The 20,881-nt window shown below is 39.1% G+C and overlaps 2 protein-coding genes across 3 annotated transcripts in view; one reads left to right on the top strand and one right to left on the bottom strand.

The window, feature by feature from the left end:
- The window catches only part of LOC116737399 (uncharacterized), a 40,050-nt gene that overhangs the window by 9,446 nt on the left and 9,723 nt on the right, over positions 1-20,881 (bottom strand). The window contains exon 3 of the mRNA XM_032590525.1: positions 11,744-11,895. Coding sequence (XP_032446416.1) covers positions 11,744-11,895 — 152 coding nt within the window. The remainder of the gene's footprint in view (positions 1-11,743; positions 11,896-20,881) is intronic.
- On the top strand, positions 16,733-20,124 carry LOC116737397 (uncharacterized). Of its 2 annotated transcripts, XM_032590521.1 has the most exons (9): positions 16,733-16,884; positions 17,297-17,408; positions 17,601-17,698; positions 17,866-17,916; positions 18,067-18,147; positions 18,880-18,924; positions 19,014-19,246; positions 19,637-19,811; positions 19,966-20,124. In XM_032590521.1, the coding sequence occupies exons 1-9, from the start codon at positions 16,827-16,829 to the stop codon at positions 20,094-20,096; spliced, it is 984 nt and encodes a 327-aa protein (XP_032446412.1). In that variant the 5' UTR covers positions 16,733-16,826; the 3' UTR covers positions 20,097-20,124. The 2 variants fall into 2 exon arrangements, with proteins under 2 accessions (XP_032446412.1, XP_032446411.1); XM_032590520.1 differs by having other exon boundaries at positions 16,733-17,408.

Genomic DNA, 20,881 nt, shown 5'->3' on the forward strand with positions numbered 1-20,881 from the left:
GAGGTTTGAAGTGTCTTTCATGGCTTCAAAGCTGAACTGAAAATGATTCCCATGTTTCCATTCTCAGACCATTTCTGGTTCCAGGATGAAAATGAATCAGAGAGAAAAAAGATCAACTTTCCAGTTGAATCCAGTTCAGATCAAAACTCCATGAAGCCTCTAAATGGAGCCCAGTTTGAATTGGATCTTTATTGATCCAAAGAGACAAACAATATCAGACACTAAATGACAGACATGAGAAAATAAATGGGAGGAAAACCTTGGAGGTCAGAGGTCGTCATCATCATGATCCAGTCAGAGTCTCTTTAGACTCAAACTGCTGCAGCTTCAACCTCTGAGGATCAGCAGGACACTGAGACCATTTTTTACTTCACAGAGATCAGAACCTGCAGAGAGAAGAAGGAAGGAGAGAGCAGATCAGTGAGTGTTTCCAGCCTCTCTCCAGCAGCAGTCAGTGACGCAGCACATCCACTAGATGGTTTCCAGGCTGCAGTCAGACTGATCTCAGAGCTGTGACCAAGATGAACCTGATCAGTTGTTTCCTGTTGAACTGAGAGAACAAACAGATCTGAGATCAGATCTGCTGCTGCCACAGTTTGATGGATGAGGACCACTGTCTCTAGACATGTTGGACGGCTGGACGCTGGAGTCCAGCTGGACTTCCTGGAGACATGGACACAGCAACAACACTCATCTTCACACCAACACAAACGCAGGAACACAGCAAGCTGCTGCTCCTCTGATTGGCTGATTGCTGTCTCTGTGTCCAATCAGGAAGCCTGAACCATTCTCCTCCCACTGAGATGCTGCAGCTTTACTGGGAACACTGGATCTTTGCTTTGATGCTAACTGGGTTTAGTTCAATATGCTGACAGCAGCTGGACTCACTACAAACATTTACTTACTTTAAAGTCTTTACAAGATTCTTCAGCTGCTGAACATCTGAATCCTTCAGGTTGTTTTCTCTCAGGTTCAGTTCTGTCAGACGGGTCGGGTTGGACTTCAGAGTTGAGGCCAAATAATCACAGCTGATCTTTGATAAACTGCATTTCCTCAACAATCTGAATAAAGAATAAAAGATGTGAGCTGAAGCCAACAGGATGCAGGTTAACCAGTCCAACAGAACCAGTTAAAGATTCTCATCAATATTAATGCCAACAAGCTGCTGCTTCAATAAAGACCTGCTGACTTCAGAACCAGAACCAGAACCAGAACCTGGTACTGGGTCATGTTGTGTTGGAGGATTTTAGTCAGTAAAATCATTCCAGGTTCTGATCAAAGTGTTGAAGCATCAATCATTGATTATTGATTTGTTCCTGTCAGATTCCAGAAATTCACTTTTCTAGACTGGGTTGAATGACCTTTGACCTGCTTCACATGAGGGGGATTTCTACACACTGGGGGTCCGAATGCTGTCCTGTTCTGACCTCAGATCAGCAGGTCCAACTCAGTTACACAGAGGGACTAAATTAAACTCTGGATCCAAGTCCAGGAACAAACTCAGAAAATATTTATTAGAACAGAAGAAATTAATTTGATTAATGATCAATTATATATAATTATTCACAGAAATATAAATAATTATATAATTACATACATCAATCTCTCCAGTCTGCAGCCTTCAGTCTGTAGAAAACCACAGAGCTCCTTCACTCCAGAATCTCCCAGGTTGGTTGCGATCAGGTTCAGTTCTGTCAGATGGGTCGGGTTGGACTTCAGAGCTGAGAACAGAGAAGTCCAGCTGGTCTCTGATAACCTGCAGTCCCACAATCTGAATAAAGAATAAAAGATGTGAGCTGAAGCCAACAGGATGCAGGTTAAAACTGAAACATGAACAAATAAATAATAAAAATGTAGAAAATTAATTTCCCTGAATGTAAAAGAAACATGATGAACTGATTCTAACATCTGATCCAGTCAAACTGGTTTAAAGAGTCCAAACCAGCAGAACCAGAACATTTGATCAATAAAGAAACTCAAAGTTTTCTATCAGCCTGGATGAGTTGAGCTATTTCTGCTGGTTCCTGATCATCAGCTGGAGACCCGACTTGGTAACTGGATCAGAACCACTCAGTTTCTTCATTAATGGCCTTGGGTTCTTATTAAAGCTGCTGAAAGCCAATGGAGGCCATTATTTCCTAAGGAGACGTGACCTGATGAAGCATCATCACAGAGACGAGGCTCCAACCGACTGACAGCTGTCAGACTGAAGAGGACGGTTCCTCTCTGACCCGGCCCAACAGAACCACAGCTTCAGGACAAAGCTGAGGAACCTGCTGCTGCTGCAAACCTCACTTTCATTCATTTCATCTAGATTTGCTTTTCTACAATCAGTCATTTCTTAGATTTGGTCATTAATGATGATTTGAACTTGTCAGTGTTTGTGGCTCGACTCTGGAGGAACAACATTTCATTCTGGATGTAAAGATGAGAATCAGAAATGAGAAATAAAACAATCTGAATCTTTACCAAACCAAACTGAAACATCTCCATCATTAATTTACATCATTTGAATTATTTTACTCATTTTGTTCATCAGTAAAAAAACATTTTAATGTAAAAAACTGAAAAACAAAGTTCAATAATCTCAAAGTCTGATATAAGAAAAATAATAATATATAAGGTAAAAAGTTTTAGAGATTTTATTCTGACATTTAAACAGGTTGTTATGAAATAAAATATATTAGAATAAAAGCATTAATTAAACTAATGTTTAAAGTATAAATGAATGATTTTATTGTATAAATAAAGAAAACAAACCCCAGATTCTTCACTTTACTGACTGAACTCTCCAGGATCTCAAGCAGAGGCTTCAGATCAGAGTCTCTACCTTCATTTATGAGGATATGATTTATTTCCAGTTCAGTCAGATCTGGGTTGGACTTCAGAGCCGAGGCCACAACTTCACATTCAGCCTTTTGGAGCCTCCAGTCACAAAGTCTGTGATTAGAGAAGAAATAAATTCAGTTCTAATGAAATAAATCTGGATCATAAACAGACTAAAATATGATAACAGTGATGTCATCATCTGATCAACATCTGATCTTCAATTTACTGAGTTTGACCCCACAGAGAATCTGTGCAGTTCCTGGTTAAAGTCCAGGTTCTGGTTCTGGTTCTGGTCCAGGCTTCATGTCCTCAGACCTTCAGCTGCAGTCAGATGTTGAAGATCTTCTATCATCTGTGAAGGAAAGTTCAGTTTTCTCTGCAGCATCTGATGGAGCTGCAGCATCAGAGCCTCAAAGGAGCTGAAGCAGCTGATGAAGAGGCTGACTGAGCTGATGAAGGAAACTACTGGAGATGATGGAGAGGAGGAGGAACTGCTCACAGCTCGGACTTGGACTAGACCGTTTGGCTCAGAGGAACAAAGGTTTGGATGTCAGAAGAAATTGTTGCTAAACTCTTAAAGAGCTGAAGACCAAAACAGAGCGTTTGGGTCCAGCAGCATTTTTCATGGTGAAGCAGTGAAAGTTCTCCAGTAACTAGAAGAGGCTGGGATGTCTAAAGAGTTGAAGCTCATGTCTCTCCAGGTCTTCATGGCTAACAGCTTCAACAAAAGCTGCAGATGAAGAGTTGATGAGGAAAATGGTTCCAGCTCTGGAAGCAGAGTTCTCAGAGCTTTGGGAGGATCTGACAGAAACTAGGACTTTTTCTGGAGCCAGACAACAATCACCACATTTTGCTCTCATTTACAAACTCAGAGGAAACTAGTGGGAGGAGGAAAAGTTGGTTCACTAAGTTTCTAACTGGTTTCCATGACAACAGCAGCAATTATTGGGGTTATTTTAAAGTGTCCATCAAACCTAAACAGTGATTTTATAATTTTTAAAAAAGACAAAGATCCTAAAAGGAGTAGCGGCTCAATGAGTGAAGAGGAGTTTAAAGTGTAAAAGTCTCTCTGGCTGATTGGATCTTTCAGACAAAATAGATTTTTTTCTAGAGTTCAGGGTTTTCTATTCATTTAAACATGAAAACTGATAAAAAGTTAAATATTTTTAAAATGATCAAAATGTCTAAAACCAGAAGCTGCAGCTGTCCTGGATGAGCTGAATGTTTAGATGGTTGAATGGCTGAAATAGTCCAGAGGATGAAGGAAGAAGTTAAAGACCAAAAACATCCAGAAGCAACTTGAAGAAGAAGAAGAAACAGGAGGACAATAGAGCTGAATCAGCATTCACACAATGAAAACATCTGGACTCACCGAGCCTTTCTGCAGTTCCTCACAGCTGGAACCAGTCTCTGTCGTCCATCTGATGATGTGTTGTACTTCTCCAGGTCCAACTCATCCAGAACCTCTGACATCTGCAGCATGAAGGCCAGAGCTGAACAGTCAGTCTCTGAGAGCTCCTTCCCTGAATCCAGCAGCCGTTGGATCTCCTGATAAAATGAGACGTCGTTCATCTCCACCAGACAGTAGAAGATGTTGATGTTTCTGTCAGGAGAGATATATTCAGTGTTCATCTCCTTCAGGTTGGTGATGATTCTCTGGATGGTTTCTGGACTGTTCTCTGTCTGACCCAGCAGATCTTCTAAGAGTCTCTGGTTGGACTCCACAGTGAGACCATGAAGGAAGCGGACAAACAGGTCCAGGTGGCCATTTTTACTGCTGAGGGATTTCTCCATGACTTTCTTCATGAACTCATCTAGAGATGTTTCTCTGTATTTTTCTCCCAGAAACGTCATGATCACCTCTGACTTCCTGCTGGTGAAACAGTGGAGCATGTAGACTGCAGCCAGAAACTCCTGGATGCTCAGATGAACAAAGGAGTAGACGGAGATGTCGCACGTCCCTCTCTCTCTTTTAAACATTTCAGTGAACACTCCTGAGAACAACGCAGCATCTTTGATGTTGATGTCGCACTTTTTGAGCTCTTTGTCATAGAAGATCAGGTTTCCCTCCAGCAGCTGCTCAAAAGCCAGTTTTCCTAGAGACTCAATCAGCTTCTTGTTCTCTGGACTCCAGATTGATCTTGTCTTTTTTCCTCCATCATACTTTTCCTTCTTGATTGCGAAGTTAACCTCCAGGAATGCTATGTACATCTCAGTCAGAGTCTTTGGCAGTTTTTCTCCCTCTCTGGTCATCATCACATCCTCCAGAACTTTAGCAGTGATCCAGCAGAAAACTGGGATGTGACACATGATGTGGAGACTTTTTGATTTCTGGATGTGGGAGATGATCCTGCTGGCCTTCTCTTCATCATCTCTGAATCTCTTCCTGAAGTACTCCTCCTTCTGGGGGTCAGTGAACCCTCTGACCTCTGTTGCCATGCCAACACACTCAGCAGGGATCTGATTGGCTGCTGCAGGTCGTGTGGTTATCCAGAGGAGAGCAGAGGGAAGCAGTTTCCTCCTGATGAGGTTTGTCACCAGAACATCCACTGAGCTGGACTCTGTAACATCAGTCAGGATCGGATTGTTCTTGAAATCCAGAGTAAATCGACTTTCATCCAGACCATCAAAGATGAACAGAACCTGGAACGTTTCAAAGCTGCTGATTTCTTTGGTTTTAGAAAATAATTTATGAATCAGTCCTAATAAACTGAACTTTTCTTCTTTCAACATATTCAGCTCTCTGAAAGTGAATGGAAATATGAAATCAATGTTCTGGTTGGTTTCGCCTTCAGCCCAGTCTAGAGTGAACTTCTGTGTTAACAGTGTTTTCCCAATGCCAGCCACTCCCATGGTCATCACTGTTCTGATTGGTTGATCTCTTCCAGGTGGGACTTTAAAGATGTCTTCTCTTCTGATTGTTTCTTGTTTCCTGGATGCTGTTTCAATCTGTCTGACCTCATGTTCCTGGTTGACCTCTCTAGTTAACCCCTCTGTGATGTGGAGCTTTGTGTAGATCTGGTTCAGAACGGTTTGATTTCCAGGTTCAGCGACGCCTTCAGAGAGACTCTGGAACTTCTTCTTCAGAAACTCTTTAAGGTCAGGATGATACTGACCAACAAAATCTGAAGAAAGAAAGAAAAACAATCAAAATAAAAACATTTTGCAATATTCTAACAAGTAACTGGACTAATAAAGTGGCCAGTTTGGTTCTTCTTCATAAACTTCTATGAAGGAAACATAATTCAATAATTAGAGAAAACTTAATGAAAGTTATTCCAACATCAGTCTCAGGGCCGGCCCAAGGCGTAAGCAAACTAAGCAGCCGCTTAGGGCCCCAGGGCCAGTAATGGGCCCCCTCAGTGGAGCTGATTTTTTTTTTATAACGATTAATATGTCATCACAATAACAAAAACACACAATTTCATAAAGAAGTGATTTGTTTTTACAATATATTTGATAATGTATGTAGAAATTGTTGTTCTCTGGCAGATTACCGAACTTTAAAAAACCTGACCTGCTGATTTTGACCGATAAGTTTTTTTTTTGTCTGAAATTTTGCTAAATATAGGAAGAAAGCCAGTGAGTTGGCAACAGTGGGTTGAATATTGTTAACAGTAAACATTCAGACATGATATATATGATATATACGTATATATATCACATGTTCATCCAAATGAGCAAGATTTTCCAGGATGCTTTCTTTGAATTGTTCTGAATATTCCATACTCCATGTATGGAGATATTTTAATATTCCTCACTCTGTTTTTTCACAAGTTTGTGTTTTAAACACAAACCTTTGACAATCTAAATTTCTCTCACTAGTGAAATACATCAGTCTGAGTAATTCTTCAAAGTTTGCTAAGAATCTGAGCTTCTTTCTTTGAATAACACCAAATAAAACTTTAATTTTTGCCCATATAAAACTCCATATAGACCAAAGGAGAATCACCAGGCCTCCATAGTGCAGTGATCATATCTGGCCACAGGATGGAGCCAAATCCACATCCTCTGGTTTAGCAACGTGTAAATTGGACTCAAACTGCTTCATTTCACCAAAATATATTTTTGTCAACTCCTATCAGCTTTAAACAGTTTCATCCACATGCTCACTGCCACACATTTACAATTCAGTTTCAAAAGTAAAAATGAAACACAGAAGACAACTGTAGTAAAAAACATGATTCAGTGATAAAGTTGGAACAGAACCATCAGGGTCATTGAATGCAGGAGTTTTCAGTAACATCAACTCTTCTTATCATTGTCCTTATAGAAACAGAAAAATGTTTCCTCCCTGCATTTTCCAGCCTTTATGAAAGAAATCTGGATAAAAAGCTCTAATCTGCCAAAGAAATGACTCATTACATCGTTAATGTTCACATTTAAAATGACTTTTCTCAGTCAGAGACTGGATTGGATTCTTTAAAGAACAATTACAGACTGGAAATTGTTGGGCCAACAGATTGTAAGGATTATTACATTTTGCATTTATACTGTAAATATATATAATTCAGTCTGTGTTATATTGTCAGAGTAAATAAAAGTTTCTGTCTCTCCAACATTCCTTCCCTCTTTCTGTTAAAACAGTTTTAAAGCAGGTTGTTTTTCACCTTTTTGTCTTCATGCATCAAAATCATCACCAGCTTTAAGAAAATTTTGAGTTTTATTTTATTTATCACAAAAGGCTGAAAACAGAGCCACTTCCAATCAAACCCACAGGTTGTTGGGTTGAACATGTAACACTGATGATGTGATTATTGTTACTAGAATATATTGGAGAAAACAGTGGGACCAGTAAGAGATTCAGGTAATGAGAGCAGTGATAGGCTGGGATGTATTAATAACCTCAGACCAGAGAAAACATTTAGACTGCTGGTTTATCATTTGGTAAAGAATAAAGCAAAATAAACACAAAGTTCAGCAACATAAAAAACATAAAACCATTTGATTGTTTTCTTTTAGTTTTTTCAGCTATAAATCCCTCATATTTGTTTTACTTACAGTTGTGTATTAAAAGAAAACTATTATCTCAACTTAAGTATTTTTTCTATTAAAGTTAAAGTTGCTGCTGTTGATTCATTGGGATGTAAAGTTTTATCTTTCAAATCTATTTCAGCTCTCAGTGTTTAAAACATATTAACACCATAAAAAAGCAACAAAAAATATCTTTCTCAAGACAAGTTTAAAAATATATAAAATCTATATGGAAATTGAAAAATATTCAAGAAATATGGACTTTAAACAAGCTTCTATATCTTCCTGAGACAATATCTGCATATTTTCATCTTATTTCAAGTTTACTGAGATATTTGCAGTCATAATTACACAAAATACTTGGAATGAGAGTCACAAAAATAGACATTAATTTAATAAACAACTGCATAGACCCATGTATCAAATTGTCCTCTTTGATGGCCTCTGAGGCCACTGCTGTTTTATCACAAAATTATGGCCAAATCAAACTAGTTCTGATGGAAACAACGTCCAGCAGAGGGAACAGCTCCTGTTAGTTTAGGTTTTTATTGAGGTCTGAGTTGTGGTTCACCATCTAACTTCTCATTCATGGAATCAAACTCAGGAAACAGTTTGGATTTTACAGAGCTGAAGTTGGCTTCAGATTGAGCTTCCCATTCAGGAAATGGGTAAAGGGCCTTTACCCATTAGGGCCACCTACTGGTTGAGCATTTTCAATCTGCTTGAGTTTAAAAGCTGAAATACTTGCACTCTTAAAATATGGGCTACATTATTCTACACTAATAGCAGAAAACTTTAAACTATAGATTGTGATTAGTGAACATTTGGCCATAAATCCAGGTAAAAGCCAGGATCTGGCAGACAGGGGATGTCAAGAAAACTGGCATAGGGTGTGAGATCTTTCCGGGTGCATGCAGAAAAGGTGCCTAAGAGGCCTGAGAGAAAATAAGTAATCTTGTAGTTTGATTAAAAGCTAATTAAATTGAATATGAATAAATAGTAAAATGAATACAAGTAATCACATAATAACCTTCTGAAATGCATTGTCTGAAATGTGATCTGTAATGATTTCTGTAATGATTTAACTGTGGAAAGATTATGATTGATGAATTATAATAAGTAAGAGATGTGATTGATTATTAACTGAGGATCAAACTGGTGATAATTTGAACTTGTGATAATTTGAAATCAATTCAAACAGGTTTAACAACAGGTTGAATGTAATAGTGAGTTATAGAAAAAGAGAGGAATGCAGTACAGCCCTGAAACAGGAAATGTCTCAAGCAGTTCTGAACAGATGGCCAAGGCGGTGCGGTGAGTTTGGCTGAAGCAACGGAGAATGGGGAAGTACAGGAACTTCCACTACGGTCAGCAAAAAGAGGTTGGGAAATGTGGGGACTTTTTCATGAGAGACAGCAGATGTGAGGAGAGTCACGTAGACCAAACCTCCCCATACACACACATGGTGGAGAAATGTATAAAAAGGGGCTGCAAAGAGGAACCAGTTGTTCCCAGTCCGGCGGCGTAGAAGAGGAGACAAACCTACAAGAGCAGATTGAGCTACGGACCGCACTTCAGAACCACGGGGGAGCTCGGACTTCACACCGCTAAGAAAGGACTGGGTCCCATCGCCCCATCTCCGGTTCTTCATTCGACCGTTGGTCTCGTCTCAACCCAGCAATTTCAACTCTGCAACAAGACTTGGAGGAAGGACAAAGGTCCCTCAAGGATGAGGAACTGGGTTTGCAAAAGGATTCGGACCCGTTCTGCTTTGTTTCCTTTCTAAGGAGGATTTTTCCACACAAGGCAAAGACCTCAACCAAGAATGCTAGAAATTCCTGTTGCCAAAAGATCCACCATCGTCTGGGTATGAGTTGAATCTGCTCATTGAAATTCCATTTCAGAACGTGCGACTTAAAGTTAGGGAAAGGAGACAGGGTAGTATGATTGTACATGTAAATTTTATTACACTGTTTTTGAATTATATAAGATTGATTATTGATTTGTATGTCGCATATCCCTGCTTAAGCTTGCTTAATAAATTTATATTATAAAATTCTAATGAGGTTGGTGGACATTGGAATTAATAGAGTCATTTAATCTTTGTTCAGTTCTTTCAATTAAGGTAAAACTAATGTACATGATTCCAGTAAATAGGAGGCTTCATAATTTCCTTTGGTGAGAGTAAATAATGACCCTGGGACTTACATCTAAGTCACTAAACATAATCTAGCCGGTTCCAAGTGCAAGTTATGATTTAGAAAGTGGGCTACCGTTAACAGGAGTGGTTATTGGAATTATGCAGCTGTGAGGGCTACTCAGCTGATTGTTTCTTAACTGAAAAGGGTCATAACTTCTGGATTGGAGGTAGTTAGAGCTAGACGAATCACTTTCGCCACCAGTTTAAATAGATTATCTCTTATAGAGTACTTTTAGGGTAATACCCAGGTCTCAGAGATTTTCCGGACCTGTTAGACAGAGAACTGGTCAGTAGGCAGCCCTGTGAAGTAGTGAGGAGTGGGCGGGGCTGACTATTGCAGGATAACCTTCAGGGACAAGTTACTAGTTATCTCTCTGAGTTTTTAACTCTTCACTATAGCATGTAGTTATTGTTTCTAGTAATCTTTCTCCAGTTCACCTCTTGTGATTTCTGTGCCTCCATGGTCTAAGGATGCCTTGTTGGTCCCCAGATTCTCCTCCACTCCTCTGTTGTCTGCTGCAGCTCTGCTGTCCTCACATTCATCTGCCTGATTGTCTCCAAAACCATTTGGATCTCACAAACTATTCACTTCCTGAAGAAGCTTCTCTGTAACATAACTCCTTACTATATTCTACATTTACCATCATCTGCCAGGCTGAACCTCAACCACACCTTGAACCAGGGAGCTTTTCAGAGACTTCAGTGACCTCTGAGGTTACTCAAAGTCACTTTCTAATGGGCAGAAAGTGATTTAAACTCTGTGACAGAGTTTAAATCATTTCTGCTTAGTGAAATCCACCATGTTCTCCCTTTTCATAGAGAGACATGGTGACTGTGGTCCAGATACATTAAAAGGGTTGAAATCAAACCTGTATTGAAGTTTCACAAATCAAAGCTTTAATGCAGCTTCGTTTAGGGAAAGAAAAAAAACTACAAACTTGGTTTTAGATATTCTGGCCTGAATAATCTACACCATGATTGAAGTCTACATATTTTAGTTTTTGAAGTAGATCACATTAAAGATGCTCAAGGTAGAAAGAAATTACGTGGAATTGTCCTTTAGTCATTTCCCAAATTAGAAACTCCAACTTTCCAGCAGAACCTTAAAGGCCTGGTGTAATAACCAATAAAAGTAGAACAAAAATCATTTTCAGCAAGGTCAGATTAACCATATTGGCAGCTGGGCAATTTGCTGACCTATAACTTTTGCCACCTCTCTTTTATTGTTTTATTATACACTTTATTTCTGTTATGCTAAACGTCACATTAATATCAACCAAAACCCGATTGCTGCTCTCCTTAGCCATCCTCTCTGCTATTTCATTCCCCTTAACCTCATAATGTGCTGAAACACAAATAAAATTATCTGTAAGAATCATCAAATTGATTCTATGAAGTGTTTGTTTTATTTAGAGCTGATGACATGTTATGCTGCAACATGACCCTTCAGAGTAAGAGTCTTCACTTATAATTTTAAAGATGAACAAAATAAAAAGTTAAATTTGTACATTTATCTTGTGGCCATTTTTTTAACAGGCTCAAATTAAATGAGGACTTTATTAAGCCCAGTTACCTGGACATAAGTTCCAGTTACACCAGCTGGAAAAAGACAGATTCAGTTGAAACAACTGACCACAAAAAGACTTTTAAACCTTAAATTTCCAAATCTCAACTAAAGACGTGGATCTGGTTCCACAGAGACGACAGAAGGAAGCTCTGATTGGAGATGTTCAGTCTCACCTGGAGCACAGCTGCTCTGATTGGCTGTCATCAGTCCAGATCCTGTTCTGGGTCGTTTCCCATACTGGGGGCAGCTGGTACAGACCGGATCCATCAGAACATTCTGACCCAAAGCACAGCAGGATGGATGCTCCTCCTCACCAAAGCTCCTCCTGTGAAGACATTTCTTCATCAGTGAAATATTTCACTAGCAACAGGCTGGAGCTGAAGATGTTCATGAAGGTCCACAAAAAACAAGGGACCAGAAACTGGGTCAGAACAGAACCTCAGAACATTGATGATTTCTGGTTTTAAGTACTTCATTGAATTATATTTGGTATCATGACTGATGCCAGTGTTCCCAGTCTGGAAGATGCTGGGTTTCACTGCTTCAGTGGGTTTACAGACAATCTGAATTGTTGCTCTTCACAAGCTTGGTTGTTTTTGTTTCCATGCAACATTTTAATCCATATTAATTCATTCAGACCTTCATTCAAACTCTACTGATTTACTGACCAACATCCTTCATGTCCAACTTTAAATTAAGAAGTAAGAAAATTAAGTTACTGTTTATTAAAACACTGAGATCAACCACCCAGATAGCACATGATGTTAAATCAACGTTGAAAAATAGTTAGAATCGTTGATTTTTGGTTGAAGTCGACAAATGACGGTGGATCAACCATCAAACAACCATCCACCTCTAGCCAAGTAACCAGTGTTGAAACTGTGTCATTGAATCAATGTTGTTTTGTGGTTGAAATCTAATGACTGAAAAGCCTATGTCTGATCAACATCTGATCAATATTGAATCAATGTCAGCTGTTTTGCCTCACCCCTTCCCCTCCTCTCCTCCTCATCAGAGCTCTGGGTCAGAGCATTTTATTACTGAGCGGGGGTTATCACATTTAAATTAAGCACTGTAGAGGATAGTGGGTGCTGATTCCTTTCTGTACATTTTCTTACTTGTTCATAACAATTCTCACTGAATGTGTGTGTGTGATATATTGACACAAAAACATCTACAACTTACTAAAAGGAGTGGAGCGGTCCACCCCCACCGTTTACATGAGTGGGATAGCCCAACCACACAGCTGCTTCGCTGTTGGCTTGTTGGAATATATGTTAATTCAATGTTGAATTACCATCACAAAGGTTGCATGTTTGGTTGAGGTCGACAATTGATGGTGGATCAACTATAAAACAACCATTCAATTCTAGCCAATTAACATCCATTGATTGAAATGACAAAATTGAATCCAGTGTTTTTCAGCACCGGCACCAGGCACACTGCCCTGCAAGTTTTAGGCATTTCCCTAATTCAGCACACATGATTTTAATTGACATCTAATTAACAGGGTTTTGCTGAACTGAAAACACGCAGGTCAGTTTGATTGAGGACAAGGTTTGGGAAAGAACTACCTAGATAGCACACGATGTTAATTCAATGTTGAATTATTATCACAAAGGTTTCATGTATGTTTGAGGTCGACAATTGATGGTGGATCAACTATAAAACAACCATTCAATTCTAGCCAATTAACTAATGTTGAAACTGTGTCATTAAATCAATGATGTTTTGTGGTTAACATCAAATAAATGAAATGCCGCCAACGTCGAGTCCAGTGTGTTTCAGCACTGGTCCTCCAGGCACTACAAGTTTTAGGCATTTCCCTAATTCAGCACACATGATATTAATTGACATCTGATTAACAGGGTTTTGCTGAACTGAAAACACGCAGGTCAGTTTGATTGAGGACAAGATTTGGGGAAGAACTAGTAATCTAAATGTTCTAAAAGTGGAGGGGTGTTTATTACACCCCTCCACTTCACTCTCACATTCTAACCCCCAACCCCTCTCCCTCCACCCTTCACCTCTCACCTGGCTTGTCTACCCCTCAACCTCCCTCCCCCTTTCTACTCTCCTCCTCTCCTCCTTTGACTCCGGGTGAAACTACTTTTATTTTTTGTGAGGGTTACTCACATTATAATTTAAGTAGTATGTGTTGGTAACATTGGGTTGTAATTCTGTCCTGTACATCTTCTTACTTGTCTGTAAATGTTATGACTGACTATGTATGTGTGATATGTTGACACAAAAACACATAGAAGTCACTAAAAGGAGTTAGGTGGTCCACCTCCCCCATTTCATGACTGGTATGTCCCAACCACATAGCCCCTTTGCAGCAGGATTGGTGCAACCTGTTTCTGAATTTAATTATTCAACCCCCAGCACTTTTGTGGTAAGTGTGGCCAATCTACCTTGATCTTAACCTATTTATTATAAACCAACTGCATTGTGTTGCGCTTAAGTTGCAGCTTGGTAGGGAAATAAGCAGTGATGGCATAATTATGTTGAAAAACTAACTTTAAATCAGATTTTGATAACACTAAAGTTGGGTTGTACACTTTGTGAGGTCTCAGGATGCTTGGTCCTGCTATAGTGAGGCATTTGCTTATGCTGGTATTTTAAAATGAACAGTAACTTCCGCATTATAATAATTGCCTTTCTTGATATGGATCTAATTGTACAAATATGTTTCGGCTTGTTTCATCTTGCATATTAAAATGCAGCATCTTATTCTGAATCTCTTCATCTCCTTTTTTTATTTTTCCAGCTATATTTAAATATAACAGCTTTAAAGAAAGAAGACAATTGTAGGTAAACAGGTGCAGTTTGTCTACATTAGAGTAAAGCACCACCACACTCTTTAAGATGTCGGCTTCTTCTCGGGCTAAAAGACGTAGAGTTAACAAATTATTGAAAGAGACAGAGCAGCAAATCCTCACCGAGTATAAGTTAATAGTTAATGCTAATCCAAGGAAGAAACAGAAGAAATATCATGTTGCAGCCTCTTGTCAGTGCAGGTTGGATGTACTACCTTGTCAAGATATTTCAGACTTGCCACTAAACAGACGACTAACTATCAGTGCTGTGAATGAAAATACTGACTTGCCAGGTGAGTCAGAAGCACATTTTGAAAGTATAGTGGAGGATGAGCTTGACAGTGATGACAATAATGATTTGCTCAGGATAAGTTTAAAGTATTGGGCAACATCCTATTCAATCTCTCTGGTTGCACTGTCATCTTTGCTGTCTATTTTGACAATGTTTCACCCTACCCTACCAAAAGATGGGAGAACATTGCTTGGAACACCCAGAAATGTGCCCATCACTACAATTCAAGGGGGAGATTATTATCATTTTGGAATAGTCAAAGGGGTGCTTTCACGGTTGGCATGTTTGTGTGTACCATCAACTATGACTACTATTAATATCCAGTTTAATATAGATGGCTTACCTTTATTTAAAAGTTCCAAACTTCAGTTTTGGCCCATACTTGGATGTCTGACATGTGACTACACAAAGTCCCCATTTGTTGTAGGCATTTTTTGTGGTCTAAGCAAGCCAGTGAGTGTTTTTGAGTACCTGGCTCAGTTTGTCAAAGATCTTCAGAATGTATTGTGTAATGGCATTATTTATAATGGTAAGCAATTTAATGTAGAAATTTCTGCCTTTATTTGTGATGCGCCGGCAAGAGCTTATATTAAGCAGGTCAAAGGATTCAATGGCTATTCAGGTTGTGACAAATGCTTTCAGGAGGGTGTATGGATGAATAAAATGACATTTCCTGAAACAAAGCATAAACTTAGGACAGACTCCAGTTTCTCTGACATGGTTGATGAGGAACATCACATTGGAAAGAGCCCTTTATCTGGTTTAGTTAAGATGGTTTCTATGTTTCCACCAGATTACATGCATGTCTGTTGTCTCGGAGTTACAAGGAAAATGCTTCATATATGGTTAAAGGGGAAACATTTAGCAACAAAGTTTCCTTCCCAAACTGCAGCAGGCATTTCAGATAAACTCCTAAAGCTACGTTTCTACACGCCTTCTGAGTTTAACCGTAAACCAAGGGGACTGTCGGAGATAGATCGGTGGAAAGCTACTGAGTTCCGATCCTTCATGTTATATTGGGGTCCTGTTGTTTTGAAGGATTCACTCCCCAGTGAGCTGTATGACAATTTTATGTTGTTTTCCGTTGGAATGTACATGTTGCTGTCCCCTAGTATATCTGAGGAAATGTTAGCCTTTGCACAAAAGTTGATGGTTGCTTTTGTTGAACACTTTGGGGAATTATATGGAAAAGATGAAATTGTGTACAATATACACCAGCTTACTCATTTGGCTGAAGAATACAGGAGGTTCGGCAATCTAGATAATATATCAGGATTTCCTTTTGAGAATTGTCTTGGTCAAATTAAGCATCTTCTACGCAAGCCACATCAGACACTACAACAGGTAGTTAAAAGGTAGTCTGAAACCTCACATGTTGGACCCACATGTTCTAGAGATTATCCAAAGTTGCTTAACATCCACATTGATGGTCCAGTCCCCACACAGTTTATTTCGTCACAACAGTACAGGAAGGTCTCCACTCATCGGTTTACTTTGTCCACAAAGAAAGGAGACAATTGTGCTGAAGTTGGAGATGGATTTGCATTAATAGAGAATATTATTAAATCAGAAGAGGATACATATATAATCGTCAGAATGTACGGACACAAACAGCCATATTACATGTATCCCTGTGAATCATCATACATTGGCACATACAAAGTCAGTGGCTTGAAAGAAAATATAGGGGTAGTTGGACTGGCCTCTATCAAGCGCAAATGCCTTCTCTGTCCAGACATGGATGGTGCCATTGTAATACCACTACTTCATTTAGCATAGTCATGCTGCCCTGCCAAAGTGCAGTATCTGTAACTGAGATGTATATCATGGCATAAATTACCTAAAAATAACATTTATCTAATTCTTACCTGTGCAAATAACATGTTTGACTGGCCAAAAACTACAATGTCTGTAGTGCACTTTGGCTTTGAAGAGTGAAATGGGGATGACCTGTAAGGAGATATCATGAGTAGTTCTCATTTCATCCCTAGCCCTTCGAAGATGAGTAGAGAGGCACTGTGGTCAGTTGTACAGTTCCCAAATGCTGGGACAGCAGTAGTTCTAGAGAGCTGGTTTAAAGCTGAGGAACAGACGCTGTTATGGCCCCCAAAACACATAACACTCAAGAAAGCCCTTCGAGACGGAATGCAACCAGACGACAAATGGATCACCTATACGGATGTACGAGTCCTCATTACGTGTGGTGAGTAACTGGTGCAACACATGCACAGCTGTTCTACACAGTCGTGCTGTCATGTTATAGATAAATCAGCTCAATATTTCCTTCTTTTCAAGTATGTTTATCTATTGGGACATGACATTACAGATGCAAAAGTTTGTTTAGGAGGCTACATTAAACCAAGTAAACAATATATATAATTATAATAAAGCGCTGGTACCTCAGAGGTCCAGCTGAGATGTTTTGTGTATGTAAAATCAGAGAAGACAAATGTGAGGAGGCAAATAGTGATTGGCCAGAATGAGATGATGTATGATAGTAGCGCTTCACACAGGTGTGATTGTTCTGTTTTTTGGGAGTTGGGAAGGAGCTGTTAGGGTAGTTCTGCACTGGACTGCAGACATGCAAATTGGCATTTACCCTCTGCTCTTTACAGAGACCCTTGATGAGGCGAAAAAACGAGAGACAAAATATAACACCACAATGTGTCCAACATCTGAAATTGAATCTCATGATGAAGGAGCTATCCGCCAAAAAAGAATATCCAGGTACATTACTAACTTTATCACAGTGATAACTTTCCCTAGGGCGTTGCAACTAGAAAATAACAACCACTGCTAAAGGGATGGCTCAAAGTGGCCAGAGTGTCCATGTATTCAGACGGTAGCCTTGACTAATAAGTGTAGTATCTTAACTACAGTTGTAATATTCATATAGTGTATTATCATAATGTTTTGTAGGCCAAATCAGCAGTTTATGCATTCTGATTCTGAAGACCATCAGAGTAGCAGTGCAAAAAGAAAGCGTTTTGCCAAACCACCTGATGTTGGATGTCCAGGTATTGTTTCCTTTATATTGACACTATGCTCACTTCTACACAGTCACAAAAGAAATTACATATAACAGTGTACCAATAAAAGGACATTTTAATTTGATTGAAATTGTGTTTCTTGCTGAAATTGTGTATAGTTTTAGCTCTTAATTATTTCCTATTTTTCTTGGTAGATCTTGTTGCTAGCAACTACCAACAATCACTAGCTGATGAAGTTCTTAATGGTGAGTCGTCAAGCAGTCTCATAAGACTGTGATGTCAAAGCAATGCTTTAAATATAGAGCAGTCAGCTGAATGTAAGTCTCACATTTTCTCATATGGAAGGTTACAGTAATAACCTCACTGCTTTGTGTATTTCCTACTTTGTGTTCAAGCTGAGATGCCAGGTTTTGCTACAGCCCACTGTGTCCAGTACCACAAGTTGCAGAATCCACAGCGACAAAGTACAAGTATTGGTATGATACTGTACTCTTTCAGTAATAGTGATGGGTATCTTAGTGATTCTGGCTAATTAGTTAGTTTGATCAAACATTTAGATTATGTATCTTGTGCTTACACTTGTAAACTATTGCGAAATGTAACTATATCTACAGGGTTGTCTGGATGCAGCTCAAGGCAGTATAACCATCGCCCTGGTCTCTCACAATGTGCACAAAATAGGCTGCCATTGGATATATCACAGAGTAACCCACTTTACTACATACATATACAGTGATCTGTGTTGACTAATGAATTCACTTTAGCTAAGTTTTTGCATTTCTTATTCACTTAAAAGCAAACTCCGACCAGAATGATGTATTGGATTCAGCGCCTAATCAAGGTATCGAAGGTATCAAGACAGTCATCCAACATTTGTAGACATTTTGTGATCTGAATGTGTGAGGTTGTGTCTATATTTGAACTGTGGTCATTGCTCACATCTGTGTGAGCAATGACACCAACTCTTTAAATGCTTTGACACTTATGCATTATCTTTTAAAGGCAAACTTAACACAAAGCCCTGACAGTATTTTCTTTTTGCCATTGTGATCTTGTGTATTCCACTCATCAGAGTTCTCTCCTGATTAGATGCAGAAATGTCCTTATCTATAAAAGATCTGTAGGAAACATTTCACACCTAAAGAAAGTCGGTGTCATTTTGGCACCTAACCTTTAAACGTCTGTGCATGAATATTTGTGTTTTGCAGATGCAACCACACAAAGGGCCAGCAATAATGGGCAGCTTTTGAGAGGCAAGTCTATTGGACATAATGTATTTGTAATGTGTCATTTTCAGGTTATTTTGATGTTGCACTTAAAGATTTTTAATGTTCTCCTGAAGACCTCGCTATCCATAAGATGACATCGATGCTTGCTGAAGCTCTTGTGATTGTGAAGGATCTATCCAGAGATGTCCAATTCATTAAGAACAATTTGGCTCAGAGTAACATTACACCAGGTAGCACACAAGGACCAGCAAACCTTGTACTCCCCTTCCAGCTGCCAATTGAAAGTGAAGAAGATTTCAGTAAAGCGGAGTCATTACTGATTGAAGAGACAGTGCGTCAAAAGATGGTAATTCATTTGAAAGACTGATCAGCATCAATGTAGATTATGTCAGTGTGAGTCTTTTACTAAGGGCAAAATGTTAGCTCTTTAGCTACTTGAACACAAATTGTAATCTACAAGTTCTGAACATGTCACAGAGCTTGTAGATGTGCTATTTATGAAACATTTTGCAATTATTCACATAGATGATTTAAATTTTGACCTAACCCAAATTGGGACCAGGATGGTTAATAACGCTAATATCCATGACCATGAATGAACACTATGGAGTGGAATATCAGTGCATAAGCATAAATACAGTATCAAAACAAGGTTATGTCTCTGCTGTGTTTTTAATTTACATGATATAATGCTGCTGTGTAATGCTATGCCTTCATGTACTTGTCTCTGATGTAGATTGCTCGACTGGCTCTAGTAGGAGGCACCAATTCAGCCAACATGATAAGAAGAATGTTGACAACTTGTATGAGAAATGCCCTGGCAAGTCAGTTCAACTGGGCTGGGAAGAAACATAGGCATTCCCAGAGTAAAAAGCCATTCAAGGACACAATCCTGCAAGAGTGCATATTAGGTGAGCTTCCTCTACTGGAAAAGGGCTTTGAATTTTAATTGTAGGAAATGAGACTGTTGGTGAATCAGAATCTAAACAAAGTGAGGGTAGGGGATAATAAGGAATTTTATGTGAGATACCCTCCATCGTAATGATGTTCTTTTGTGTCTTTCAGTTGCTGCTCGTCAATTCGAACCAGGCCTAACTGATCAAAATTACAGCGAAACAGTAAAGAAATGGTTTCGCTATGCACCAGACCGGGAGGGAGGCATTGAAAGGCAACCAAAGGGACGGCCAGAAGACTGAAATTAAATAAAATATTTAAGCAATGCCATGGTGTTTTTATGTGGTTTATTTCAGGATGATGGTTATGATGGTTGAATAAACATTGATTGAATGCAGAATCAACACAAATGTGCGTGCAGAACCACGTTCAGATGAAGGTTGAATCAACGTTGATTCCTAACCTATTCAATGTAGAATCAACCGACATATGTATGCAGAACCACAGTCAGATGACTGTCGAAGCAACATTGATTCAATGTAGAATCAAGACAATTCCGGATGCAGATCCACGTTCAGATGAGTGTTGAATCAACATTGATTCAATGTAGAATCAACGGACATATGTGTGCAGACCCACAGTCAGATGACTGTCGACGCAACATTGATTCAATGTAGAATCAACGGACATATGTGTGCAGACCCACAGTCAGATGACTGTCGACGCAACATTGATTCAATGTAGGATCAACAGACATCCGGATGCAGATCCACGTTCAGATGATGGTTGTCTCAACATTGATATAATGTAGAATCAACATTGGTACATAACTGATTCAATGTACTATCAACACAAATATGCATACAAGTTGACATACAGATGATGGTTGAATCAACATTGATATAATGTCAGTTATGGTTGAAACCCTAACGTTGATTCAACATACAAGTCACCGACCACTTTCAATGTTGTTTCAATGTCAGCGTTCAACGTTGATTCAATGTTTCTGGCTGACATTGATTCAATGTTGTTTCAATCATTCTGTGCTATCTGGGCAGTTAATATCTTTTATTTTATATCTCTATAG

This window comes from Xiphophorus hellerii, chromosome 18 (genome assembly GCF_003331165.1).
Source record: "Xiphophorus hellerii strain 12219 chromosome 18, Xiphophorus_hellerii-4.1, whole genome shotgun sequence".
Classification (NCBI taxonomy): Eukaryota; Metazoa; Chordata; class Actinopteri; order Cyprinodontiformes; family Poeciliidae; genus Xiphophorus; species Xiphophorus hellerii.